Source organism: Balearica regulorum, chromosome 5 (genome assembly GCF_011004875.1).
Source record: "Balearica regulorum gibbericeps isolate bBalReg1 chromosome 5, bBalReg1.pri, whole genome shotgun sequence".
In the NCBI taxonomy this organism is placed as follows: Eukaryota; Metazoa; Chordata; class Aves; order Gruiformes; family Gruidae; genus Balearica; species Balearica regulorum.
In genome coordinates, this window is record NC_046188.1 from 6091384 (window position 1) to 6103877 (window position 12494).

General features: G+C 47.5%; 1 protein-coding gene across 4 annotated transcripts; it reads left to right on the forward strand.

Annotated features, from left to right (window-relative positions):
• Positions 1-727: 727 nt before the first annotated feature.
• Positions 728-12494, forward strand: DACT1 (dishevelled binding antagonist of beta catenin 1). Of its 4 annotated transcripts, none has more exons than XM_075753308.1 (4): positions 728-1178; positions 3385-3517; positions 5144-5299; positions 7658-12494. In XM_075753308.1, the coding sequence occupies exons 1-4, from the start codon at positions 837-839 to the stop codon at positions 9514-9516; spliced, it is 2490 nt and encodes an 829-aa protein (XP_075609423.1). In that variant the 5' UTR covers positions 728-836; the 3' UTR covers positions 9517-12494. The 4 variants fall into 4 exon arrangements, with proteins under 4 accessions (XP_075609423.1, XP_075609426.1, XP_075609425.1 ...); XM_075753311.1 differs by having other exon boundaries at positions 7772-12494; XM_075753310.1 differs by having other exon boundaries at positions 5144-5206.

Below are 12494 nucleotides of genomic sequence, written 5' to 3' on the forward strand. Positions count from 1 at the left end.
TGCTTTCTTCTTCCTCTTCCATTCTCTCCCCTCAGAACACATCTGGAACTCAGCTTTTGCTCTATTTCGATACCAACATTTTCCTTTCTTTCTTCGGCATCTGCGTTCCCCCCCCCCTTTCCACCGCGTGCCCATTGAAAACCTAATTGCAGATCCCTTGCTGCAATTAGTCTACACGCTGTTATGAAGTTCACTTCATTATGGGTTTTTTTGGCTAGTTGACTCAAACGCACTTTGAAGCAACACCTCGCTGGTGCTTTGATCCTCGTGCCTACGCTGTGGTCAGCACCCTGGTGCAAGGACTGCCACGCTCTCCTCTGCTTTCCACCTTTCCCTACCCACTCCTTGTACACTCGTGCCTTCATGTCAGGATGTTGTGTCCCCAGACGCATCATTTATGCTCCTGTTTCGGACATGTGGGGCTGTATAAGCAACACGGCCCCACAACGTGACTACGCCATGCGTGGCTCCAGAGGTGACGGCTGGAGTTTTTGGAGAGGTCAGTGGGTAGCACCCCCCGCGTACCCCACCTTCCCACACCCCGCCAGGCCCGGCGCGGGGGGACGATGGAGGAGCGGAGCAGGAGGAGGAGGAGGAGGAGGGCGACCGCAGGCGTGGAGCCGCCGCCGGGCGGGGAGGGAAGGAGGGTGGGAGGGGAGGCGGGCACGGGGCGGCGGTGGGCGGGCGCGGGGCGGTGGCAGCCGGGGAGGGAGCCGGGCGCCCCGCGGCTCATTCGCGACCGGCGGCGGCGGCGGCGGCGGCGGCAGCGAGGCGCTCGGCGGCGCTTGGCCCCCCGCGGGCAGGGCCTGTCAACGGCGGCCGCCCCCTCCCCTGCGATGAAGGCGAGCCCCGCGGTAGCCGCCGCCGCCGCGGCGGGGCCGGGGCAAGCGGGGGGGCCGCGGGAGCCCGATGCGCGCTGGCGGGAGAAGGGCGAAGCGGAGGCGGAGAGGCAGCGCACCCGGGAGAGGCTGGAGGCCACGCTGGCCGGGCTGGGCGAGCTGGAGTACCTGAGGCAGCGGCAGGAGCTGCTGGTGAAGAGCCTCCTGCTGCGGCGGCCGGCGGGCGCGGTGCCCGGGGCGCAGGGCGGGCGTGGGGAACCGGCGGGCGAGGGGCCGCCGCCGCGCAGCCTGGAGGAGAAGTTCCTGGAGGAGAACATCCTCCTCCTGCGGAGGCAGCTGGTGAGCGGGGGGGGGGGGCGGCTGGGGGGCGCCGGGGATGCGGGTGTGGGGCGTGTGTCACCGGGGGATGCGGGTCTGCGTCGCGGGGGGATGCGCGCCTGTCGCGATCCCCGCGGGGCGATGTGACCCGCGGGCGGCTCCCCGCGGAAAGGCGAGGAGGGCGCTGGGGACGGCCGCCGTCCCTCGAGGGGTGCATGCCCACGCCGCTGTCACGCCGGCACAGCGTCCCAGCCGCCCGCCCGGGCGCGCAGGTGAAGCGGCGGGGAGCGGCGTCTGCCGGGGGACGGGCCTCCGCGGGCTTTGGGCGAAGCGGTGACAAATCGGTGACGGCCGGATTTTACCGGTGTTTTGCTCGTGGCTGCACAGTTGCCCTTCGGTTTCCAGAGCCAGGCTGGCGGTCCAACTTCCATTCAAGGCAAGAGAGGCGCTGCCGTTGCCTTGAATGGAAGTTGGGAGCGAGCTCCTGGGTCGCAACCCCGAGAGGATGTAACGAGCGCTCCGGCACGGGCAGGATCAGCCCCCCTAAAATAAGGGATGCTTTTGTTGAAGGACGCGCTTTGTAGCTGGTGTGGGAAGAGATGGAAGGCGGCATGAAGCGGCAGATCATTTTTCAATGAAAATAGCGTACAGCTGTGCCTGGCGGTCTTTGTGCACGGCTCAGCATTTGCTTTCACCCAGGGAGAAGTTGGACTGCGTGATTTATTTGCCTGATCTCTTCTTTTCCCCAAACCGCCCCCCCCTTTTTTTCTCTCCCTTTTTTTCTTGTTAGCCTTTTGGTTTAGGATTATTTTCCTCTGTAAAAGATAAAAATAAATGGGTTTTTTCCCGCTGGGAAGGGGCTGGCTGCCGAAGAGCCATAGTGAAGGACCAAGGAGTCATTACTCAAAAAAAAAAAAAAAAAACCCAACCCAAAAACCCGGGGATTTGTGGTAGCACTTTAATTTGTGCACTTGACATTGCAGATTGGAACCAGATGCGGTGCTGGCTGGGGGAGGGGGGCACTGGTGGCCGTAGGTGGCGCGGTGAGTTACCGCTTGAACCCATCACCTCTGCCAGCCTGGCTTCCAGCCAGCTCCCGGCACCCGTCGGAAATGTGGGAGAAGACTTGAGATCTCCTCTTTGGTTCTCCAAGGATGGTGTTACATGCCAGCACATCTTCAAACAGCCTCACTAATACTATTAGTGTTTGCTTTCCCTTTGCCCGAGGACTGGCTCGCCCCAGGGGAAGGTTGTCCTTGATTTAATGGGTTTAGAACTAGTCCAGTTATGAGCATCAAAACTCCTTGCGATGAGTGTATCAGAGCACCGCTGGGCGCCGATCAAATGATGCACTTGAAAAAAAGAGCTAAACCTTTCTCCTGCCTCCTCCACTTTCCCCAAAGCCAGAACAATTAAAGAGTATGAAGCCGAACACTTGATGGATAAGCAACATTGTAATACACACAGGGAAACTGATTGTGTTGACCGTGGGTTAATGAGTGCCTTACAAAATCATTTCTTGCTCATTTTATGCCATCAAATTACCTTCATAAATAGCCTTAAAATTCATCTCAGAGCAATTTTATATAATTATAATGGGAGAAGAGGAAGAATTGCTCTTCCTTCCTCCTGCACTGCAAAACTAATAAAAGGGCCGTGATCCCAGCCCTGGGAATCTTGCTGTCTGTGTGGCAGAGTACAAGCTGATAATGTGCAGCAGAACAAGGCGGTCCCCACGCTACAGGCACTTGTTGGCAGAGCTGTTTCGTCCCATTGTGTGACCAGATGTGATCTTTGACTAACATCACTGTGGTGGTGAACGTCCCCTGTTACGCTGGCAAAGCTGTCCTTTCACCGAAGCAGCCCGTTTCACGTCCACAGGTCTGGTTTTACCATATCATACAATACAGCTTTGTTGTCACAGCTGTGGGTCCTGCAAAGGAACGCTTTGCCGACATAGTGTGTTGGTCTTCCTAAATTGTGGAGTGTGCTTCTTATGTAGAACTGGCTGGAAGAGGCTGGAATGAAGTGCCAGCATAATTCTTCAGTTAAGTATTTATCCAGAGCATCTGTCTAGAATTTCAGGGCTTTGTTCTGTTTGGTTCTTTTATAAAAGAATACTGACAAGGTATTTCCATGATGCTCAGATGGAGAAGGCTGATTGTCTTTGGAGCCCGTTCATGTCTGCCGTGCTCAAGGAGCTGATGTTTGTCTTCTTGTTTTCCAGAACTGCTTGAGGAGGAGGGACGCCGGCCTACTAAATCAGTTACAAGAGCTAGATAAGCAAATAAGTGATCTCCGCCTGGACGTGGAAAAAACGACAGATGAACACCTTGAGACAGACAGTCGTCCAAGTTCAGGTAAGGCCAATATTCAGCACAACAGAGCCTCTCTTGGTACCTGGAATTAGACTGGCTGTAGTTTTCAGTACTACAACAGTAAATGTCTGTAGCATGTTCACACTCTGATAATTAATGCCTACTAGCAAAGTTCACCTGCCACTGGAAAAGTTGCTATTTGTAGACAACAAATTCAGAGAGGTATTTCAAGCTTTATTAGATTTTTAGTATTTGGGGCTTTTTTTTTTTCCAAGGCCACCCACAAATTAGTTCAAAAAGTTCTAATTCTCCTGCATATTAGGATGGAGGCTGCAGGAAAAATGGTGAAAGGAAGCACCACCAGCAGGAGGAATATGTCAAAATTGATCTTACAGCCAGAAGGGAACATTGAATCAAACAATTTGATACCCCATATATTGAATTTCATCCCATTCTAACTGTGTTGAAGCCAGTAAGTGGTACTTCACTACGGTGAACATTTCCTAGAGGCATCTAGACTTGTTCTGAGGACACTAAAGCCTGGAGAATCCACCAACTTGCAATTGTTAAAATCATTGCTAATTTCTAATCTGAATTTGATTTGTTCCAGCACTGATTTTTTAATATGCTTTTCCCCCATTGACTAAGGTCTCTTCTAGTACCCAGCTTTTTCTCCTCTTGGAGGTGCTATACAGTAGAATTCCTGACTTTTTTTGATGAGCTAAACAGGTCAAGTTCATTCAGTCATTTGTTTTAAGGCATTTTTCCAAGATCTTAAATAGCTTTATGGCTCCTTTCCAATTTTTTTAGCTTTGTTTTAAGTGTGCTGCAGTTGAGGACTAGGCACACCGTTCCAATGTCTTTCTTTCCAGTGCTGTATAGACTGCTGAAGTCATTTCCCTACTGCTATTCATTAGTCTCTTTGTACATCCAACAATCTCATTAGCTTTTTTGCCATATCATTAAGCTTGATTGTGCTGCTTTTCCATGCTGACTAAGTCCTTTTCAGGATTATTGTTGTCCAGGATGCATCCCCATTCTGTAGACATGCCCTGCATTCCTTATTCCTAAATATAAAATTTGAATTTTGATTATGGTATGTCATATTTTTCTGAAGTAGTCCCAGTTTACCAAGAAATTAAATTTTCTGTGTCTGCACATTACCTACCATTTTTCTTCTTTCATGTCATCCACAAATATTACATTTATCTTCAGAACTTTGAGGAAAATAATGGATAGCATTGGACCCAAAAGTTGGTAAAAATTTTGTAGTTAAGTAATAGCTGAAGAGTCTGTCTTGGAAGTATAACACACTATTAAATGAGCAGGCTGTCAAACAGCCTGGATCCTTCTTGCTAAAACCTAAAAAACCCTGTCAAGGTTAAAATCCCAACCCCTGTAAAGGTTAAAAAAAAAAGTTCAAAATTTCATATGCTAAGTAAAGTTCTGCTTTTTTACTGTTAAGTGCTTTACTTTTAAACAGAAACCTTCATAGCAATAAGGATATTACTAAATTGTGCACTGTTTTTTGGGTGACTGAATGAAATCCCATAACTAATTGCAATAGAGTAAGCCAACATAAACATGAGCTCGACTGCCTTTCTAGGGACACAAATGGTAACTTTGTGTAGACATAACTAATATAAATCCAAACTCTTATTTTTATAGGGTTTTATGAGCTGAGTGATGGAGCTTCTGGATCGCTCTCCAATTCATCTAACTCTGTCTTCAGTGAGTGTTTATCCAGTTGCCATTCTAGCACTTGCTTTTGCAGCCCTTTGGAGGCAACACTGAATATCTCAGATGGACGCCCTAAATCTGCAGGTATAGTAAAAGCAGGTCGAATACATCGTACTCCAGGAGGTGGCTTTGGCTTTGGAAATACTGCCTCAGGAGTATCTGGGTTGGATTAACCCTTCTTCCTTTCATTTGACATATTGTGCTCTGAAAAGATTCCAGTGCCTATCACGTACATGGGTCACGAGGCAGAACTGTTTGCCCTCCACTAGTCCAGCCTTACATGTGAAGATGTCACTCTAAAGACGTGAAAATAACACGTGAAAACATGACAGCTGCTCTACCCAGTAGAGGGCAGTGGTACCTATACGCATAAACACATTAGTTGGCTAATTTCTCATGGTTTCCTTTAGAAAAACATTTTTACTAAATAGCAATAATGAAAGATACCTCAACAGCCATGTCCTCATTAAAGTGACAGAGCAAGTTGCTAGCTGCAAGTTTTAGGAGGTCAGGGTACACATCAGTCTGCTTGTAGCAGTCATATTGCCAGTTCTGATGGTCCTCAACCCCCAGGTGACCACGCTGAGGTGTGTCCTGCATTTATGTAGTATAGACAAATAGACATCATGAACAGGGAGAAAGTATTTTGTCTCTTTGGCAGAGAGCTGTTGAATTTCCTTTGACACTAGGCTGAAGATGCAAGCCTTAATGTGTGGGATGGTTAAATAGGAAGGCCTCCTCTGTCTGTTGTCCTACACTTCAGGAGGACTTTTGTGATCAAGCGTTACTGGTTGCAGACATGCTCATTCAAAAGCCTTAGTTCATTCTGGGTTATAGAGGATGCTTTTATCCATAATATTTCCAATTTTCATTCTGCTCTTTAAGGTTAACTTATAGTGATTTGTTGTGAATCAAGGACAGAGTAATTCATGTGCTTCTAACTCTGAAGTGGGAAAATACAGCCTGGGATACATTCATTCTGAGGTGCTGAGAAGTCCTCTAAGTTATCCTTTGAGCAGCTTGAGGTAATTTAATGCTCCCTGTTGTAAAGTATATGTGATCTTCATCAGCCATACATTAAAGAAAAACATACATGAGGATTGCCAGCAGATTGCATTGCTGGGTTTTTTCTGTATGCATCATAAAAACCTAAAACTCTCACTAATCCTGCCGTCTCACTTTTAGAGCTGAAATTGCACAAACTGACATGCTTTGAAGAAGTCTTTCTGGCAGCATTTCCTGACTCTGACATAGAATTTAGGAAATGTGGGAAAACTGTGAGGTGATCTGGAGGAAGTTCCTGCTCCTAACTTCCCTATTCTTCCTCTTCTGCCCACACAGGAACATCATGTCTATCAGCTAATTTCATCAAAGTCTATGAGACCTCTTTTGAAATAAGCCTTAGATAAGTGATGAGCACTGAGCATTCAAATTTGAGTACCCTGGCTGAAGTTTCTAGCCCAAGGGTAGAAAACAGGACTGACTGTGATCTAGAAGGATCATTTAGATTGTACCCCTACATTTAGATTGTACCCCTACCCAAGAAGACAAGGACAACATAAGCTTAAGAAAATAATAATCTTAGGTGCTTGGATTGAAGCCCTGCTCCTAAGGTCGCTTACCTCCCAATTAAGTGCCTTAGCCATTAAATCTGACTCATGCATCTTGAAACGCACTGGATTTCTCTTACAGAACTCTCTTTGCAGAGCCAAGGCTAGGATGTCAGCTGGATTGACCTGCACTCTTTGTACTTGGGTGGAAAGATGAGCCCGTTTCCCATTCTTGAACCCTTTATTGCTCAAAAGGAACATCTGTTATTATAAGCATTACTCTAAAATAATTATGATAGTAATTACAACAATAACAACAATAAAATGAAATCTGGATTTTTTTGGACTCAAGATATACTTGAAAAAATCTGGAAGTGAAATTTATCAATAAGCTAAAAGCAATTAATTAGTCTCTTGTCTATACTTTTTTTTGTTTCCTTTTGGATTTAGCAAAGTAAAATATAAAATTCATACATGCTGAGGCCTGCAGTGAGTTTTACAGGTGACCGTGTAGCATATAAACCTAAGAGACCCTTACAGATTTCTGGGTGGCTTGGAAGTAAAATAGGAAGCTCTTAGCAACTTAGGCACAGGTTTGAAATCAAAGCAAATGTTCTCATTAGGGCTGTGATTTTTATTTTTTTAACTATGTAGTCATATTGGGGCAAATCCTACATAGATGCAGTTACAAAGACACCCACAGAGGTGTAGTGCTGCTTTTATATCACTTAAACAGCATCCCTGGTTGCAAGGTTTCCACTGTTTGAACAGCGCTGCTGTTGTACAAACATTGCATTGTATGTGTAGATGGGACCAGAGTCCTTGATGGCACGTGAAAAACAGCAGAACTGTCCCTGGCAGGCTCTCTAAACTCTTCTAAAATGCCTTTCAGATCTCATAGGCTGGATGGACTATAATAAGGAAGGCCAGCATGAGGACCAGACCGCAGGCTCTGTCTGTCGCTCTTTGTCCACACCGCACTCAAATTCCCTCGATGTCGTTGCAGATGTACATCCAAAGTACCAGTGCGATCTGGTGTCTAAAAATGGGAACGATGTCTACCGGTACCCCAGCCCTCTCCATGCGGTAGCTGTGCAGAGTCCTATGTTTCTTCTCCCCGTGACTGAAAACCCCCAGCGAGAAGAGGAGAGGCTTGGTTGTGATATTAGCGAAGTTTGCGCTGGATCTGAAACGGACTCGGGAAAATCCACCAACACCTTTCTCCCACAAAGCTCCTGGCCGGCGCCGTGCCCTTCCACCAGCAAGAGGATAGATGGTTACATCTTAAGCCTCGTTCAGAAAAAGACTCACGCGGTAAGGACTAACAAACCGAGGACGAGTCTCAACGCCGATCCCACCAAAGGAATCTTGAGGCATGGAAGCATGTGCGTCAGGCAGCCTGCCGGGGTGGTGGCTCATGGTAACATCGTCAACCTGAAGAGTTCCAAGCAAGCATGCTTGCCTTCTGGTGGGACCACCGCTCCGGACCACACGGCACCCTCCCCATTAAAGCAAAGGCCGAGGGAGCCGGCTAGCGAGCAGCTGGAGAATAGGAAGGCACCTTTGCCGGCAGCTTTCCCACCCGGCGCAGCGAGTGAACTTCAGAGCAAGCACCTGCCGCGGGGCGTCAAACCGGCACCTACGGAGCTCAACCGCAATGCAGTGGCTGCAGCGGGGGACGTCTCCAAGGAGAACGGCCAGCTCTTTGCCGCGTCTCCCAAAGAGAGCCCGGGGAAGACCGTGGTGCTGCAGCCGGAGAACAGGGTCAGCCAGCCTCCCAAAAAAGTCCTGCTGAAGAGCAGCTTGCAGGCGGCTCGCTCCTCATCGCCTGCCGTCGAGGAGAGGCCTGCACTGGATTTCAAAAGCGAGGGCTCTTCCTCCCAGAGCCTGGATGATGGGTTACTGGTGAACGCCCAATACATACCGGCCCAGCAGCAAAGCGTGAAGCTTCACAAAGGCACTCGAAATGTCAAGATTTTGAAAAGCTCTGCGCTGAAACACAGGCCCCACCTTGCCAACGGGCTGGAAAATGGTTCGCAGACCTTGCGAGAGAAAACTAAGCCGGTTGGCAAGAAGTGCCGCTTTCCTGATGAATTGGATACAAATAAGAAACTGAAAAAGCCTTCCTCGCGGGGGAAGAGAGGCAGTGGCTTACAGCCGGAGTCGGGCCTCCAGAGCCGGCAGGCTGGCCTGCACAGATCTGCCATCCGATCCCATGGGCACGGCCGAGAGGTTGTGGTGGCCAAGCCTAAACACAAGCGGGCCGACTACCGCCGGTGGAAGTCATCGGCGGAGATTTCCTACGAGGAGGCCCTACGGAGGGCGAGGAGGAACCGGCGGGAAGGTGTGGGGGTCTACTCACAAGTCCCCCTGCCCTACGTCAGCCCATACGCCTATGTGGCCAGCGACTCGGAGTACTCAGCGGAGTGCGAGTCCTTGTTCCACTCCACCGTGGTGGACACGAGTGAGGATGAGCAGAGCAACTACACAACGAACTGCTTTGGAGACAGCGAGTCGAGCCTGAGCGAGGTGGAGTTTGTAGGGGAGAGCACGACCACCAGTGACTCTGATGAGAGCGGGGGCCTTATTTGGTCCCAGTTTGTCCAGACGCTCCCCATCCAAACGGTCACGGCGCCAGAGCTGCATGAAAATGCGGCGAAGGCTTTTGTCAAAATTAAAGCCTCCCATAACCTCAAGAAGAAAATCCTTCGCTTTCGGTCGGGCTCTCTGAAGCTCATGACAACCGTTTAGTGAGGTGACTTGGTGGAATGTATCTGCTTCCGCTTTTGGAAGCAAGGTGCTTTTGTGTACATATTTCCACAGATTTTTTTTTTTTAATACAAATATTTAAAACTTAAGGTAAATTATGTCACTTGTCTTCAGAACTTGGGTGGATACTAGTGCCTTTTACGTGGAAATAAAAGACCATTATACTCATTAAAAACAAACAAACATAACACTGCCATTTCAGTGGTGAACAGCCTCCAGTGCATGGTATCAGAAGGCTTTGAAAAAAAGCTGATGTTTCTGGGAATGGATCTTCCTTGCCTAGTTTTTCCAGTTCTGGATCTTATACAGGATATTGACAGCTTAAGGTCATAAGTTTTTAGGGGATAAGGGGGAGGGAGTGTGGGTGGTCTTCATGTTTTTGCTTGTCCCTTTCTGCTGCTCCTGTTGCCACATCTTGAACTTCTTCCTCCTGGTAGTCTGGCCTGGTTTTTTTTTTTGTTGTTGTTTTTCTTTTCTTGTTGATTCTCTTCTTGAAACTCACCCCAGTCATCCCCCAGCCTTCCCCCACCAGGAAAGGGCTCCTGTTCAATCTGTCTCCAAGGTTAAGTCGCCTTCTCTGGAGTGCACTCTGCTCCAATCTCCTGGGAGTCCCGCTGCGGATGGCAGTGGTGTTCAGAGTAAATTGTTGGAGCAGCTGACCGAGGCTTAGTAACTTCAGTATATTGTGTAAAACTGCTTTTGAAAAAGAAAAAAAAAAACATATGCATGTCACGTGCATGAGTATCAGTAGTTTTAATATTCCTGTTGATGTCCAATTTACTGTACATCATCAATGGCTGTTTTTATATATATAACATTGTGTAAATTAATATAACACATCATATGCTGTAATAAACAGTCTGTTTTAATACTTTTTAAAAGTTTGTTACATTGGTGCAGACCCGGTGAATGGTTTTATATTAGCATTGTCACCACTTAGATGTCTCTCTGATCTGACCTATTAATGTTCCCTGCATTTAACCATGCAGGAAATGGAGCAAGTTTTAAATGTTGCTGTGGATGTGACTGGTGCTTTGAGGGAACTGGATTGTCATGGCTCCTCTTGTTCTTCCCATAACTTGCATTTTTTTTTAAGGGCAAGGTGGGATTTAGGAGCTCAGAGGCATCTTCAGGTTGTTGCTTATGGGCAGCTCATGTTGTGGAGCAGATGGAAATGTAATATTAATCCTCTGTCAGAGTGCTTGGAGACTTTGGTTGGTACAACACAGGGGCAGATGGTAAGTTTCTGTAACCAAATAGATCTGTGTAACGGAACAGGCGTCCCTCTGAAATGTCCAGTAAATGAATCCCCAAGAGCCATGTGCTCTGGGAGCTGGGCTGGGTGGAGGAGAGCATAGACTTGCTGTCCCTGGTGCCCTCTTTAGGTGTGGTGGCTGACTGTATCACAACCTTGACAAGGTTATGGAAAGAAGTGGCAATGGTGTCACTCATCAGTCTCTGTCTCAGTTTCTTTCTTCCCACAGGACTGGAGGTGAGTCTCTGCCAACAAAGGAGAAAGGAGCTAACTGTAGACAGCAGTGCTTCCCTTTGCAGCAACAGCTTTGAAGCTGCCTGGTGGGAAGGCTGGAGGTTTATGGTGGATGCATGTCTGATGGAGCAGGCCCAGAAGATGGGCTGGTTCCTGCAGGTTCATCTGCTGCGGTGGACGTACCACTGGTGTTGATGCTGTGACTGGTACGAATTTCAAGGCTATGTGCGCAGCCTGTCTGTTCCATAGCAAGATCTGCTGAGCAGACACCTTTCTTTGTGGTTCCTCTGTGTCCTTTCTGCTGTCACCCACCTGAAAGGCAGAGCAGTTTTTTTCTCAGGTTTCCTTGCAAATGTAGGAAGGAGAGGTCCACCCAGAATTAAATGTCTCTGGGAGCAGCTTCTGAGACAGTGGTAACACTTTGTCTAAGTGGCAGATTTTATTTTTTAATCCACAGTGTTGTGGATCCCTACCTATAAAATATCTCTCTTGTATTATTATTTTGCTTTTTTTAATAGAGGAATGTCAGTCTCTGTAAGGGGTCTCACAGTATGGTCACAAAGGTTCTGGATGCAGTGACGCAGAAAGTCTTTGCACTTCCATCTCCCATGATACAGGAAAAGCTGTAACTCACCTTAGGTGGTCATAGCTCCCATTGTTTCACGCATGGAAGGACAGCTTGCATGTATATATATAAATATATGTATAAAAATTTTAAATATTGATATAGAATAATTCCTCCAGAAAATAGTGGACAATGGCTGCCACTGCAGAGAAGGGAGAGAAGTAATGTTTGTTTTCAAACATGGCATTACCAGGGCTAAGCAGCAGCTTAACGCTTTGCCATTAATAATTGATGGTGTTACATCAAACAAAGGGAACGTCAAAAAGCTTGTCAAAGCTAGTAGTTTCTTTCCTAGAATATCTCTTAATCATCCCACATAATCTCTCTTTGAGTGAGAAAAAACATGTGCAAATCCCTGTAAATCTCCTCAAAAGTGTAGCGGAGTAGCAGAGAGGATCTTCAGACGTGCACTCTCTAAGAGTACTCTGGCTGTAAAGGAGCTGCTGGTGGGAAGACAAACTGACCACTGGCTTTGGGATGACGAGCTTTTAATTGCAGTGCTATATAGCAGATTGTCTCATACCAGGTGAGGGAGGCTGGTTTTCAAAAGTGAGCTGCTGAATAGTTTCTTTTGAGATAATTTGGTAGGAAAAAAAACCCAAACCCCACTTAAATACCACTAACTGTATCAGCTGAAACCGCTGTATTCTGCAGTGCTCACATTGAATAGCTTAATACCAGACAGGGAAATGGGCTGATGCTATCTCCATCTTAATTGCATGCAAGTCTTTTCAGTTTGGGGAAGGAATTTTCTTTTTTTTTTACACAATTTAGGTAAGCATCCAGAATCCTTTAAAAAGGCCTAGTTTTTTTTCTCTGTACATCCCTGCCTCTTTTTTTTTTTTT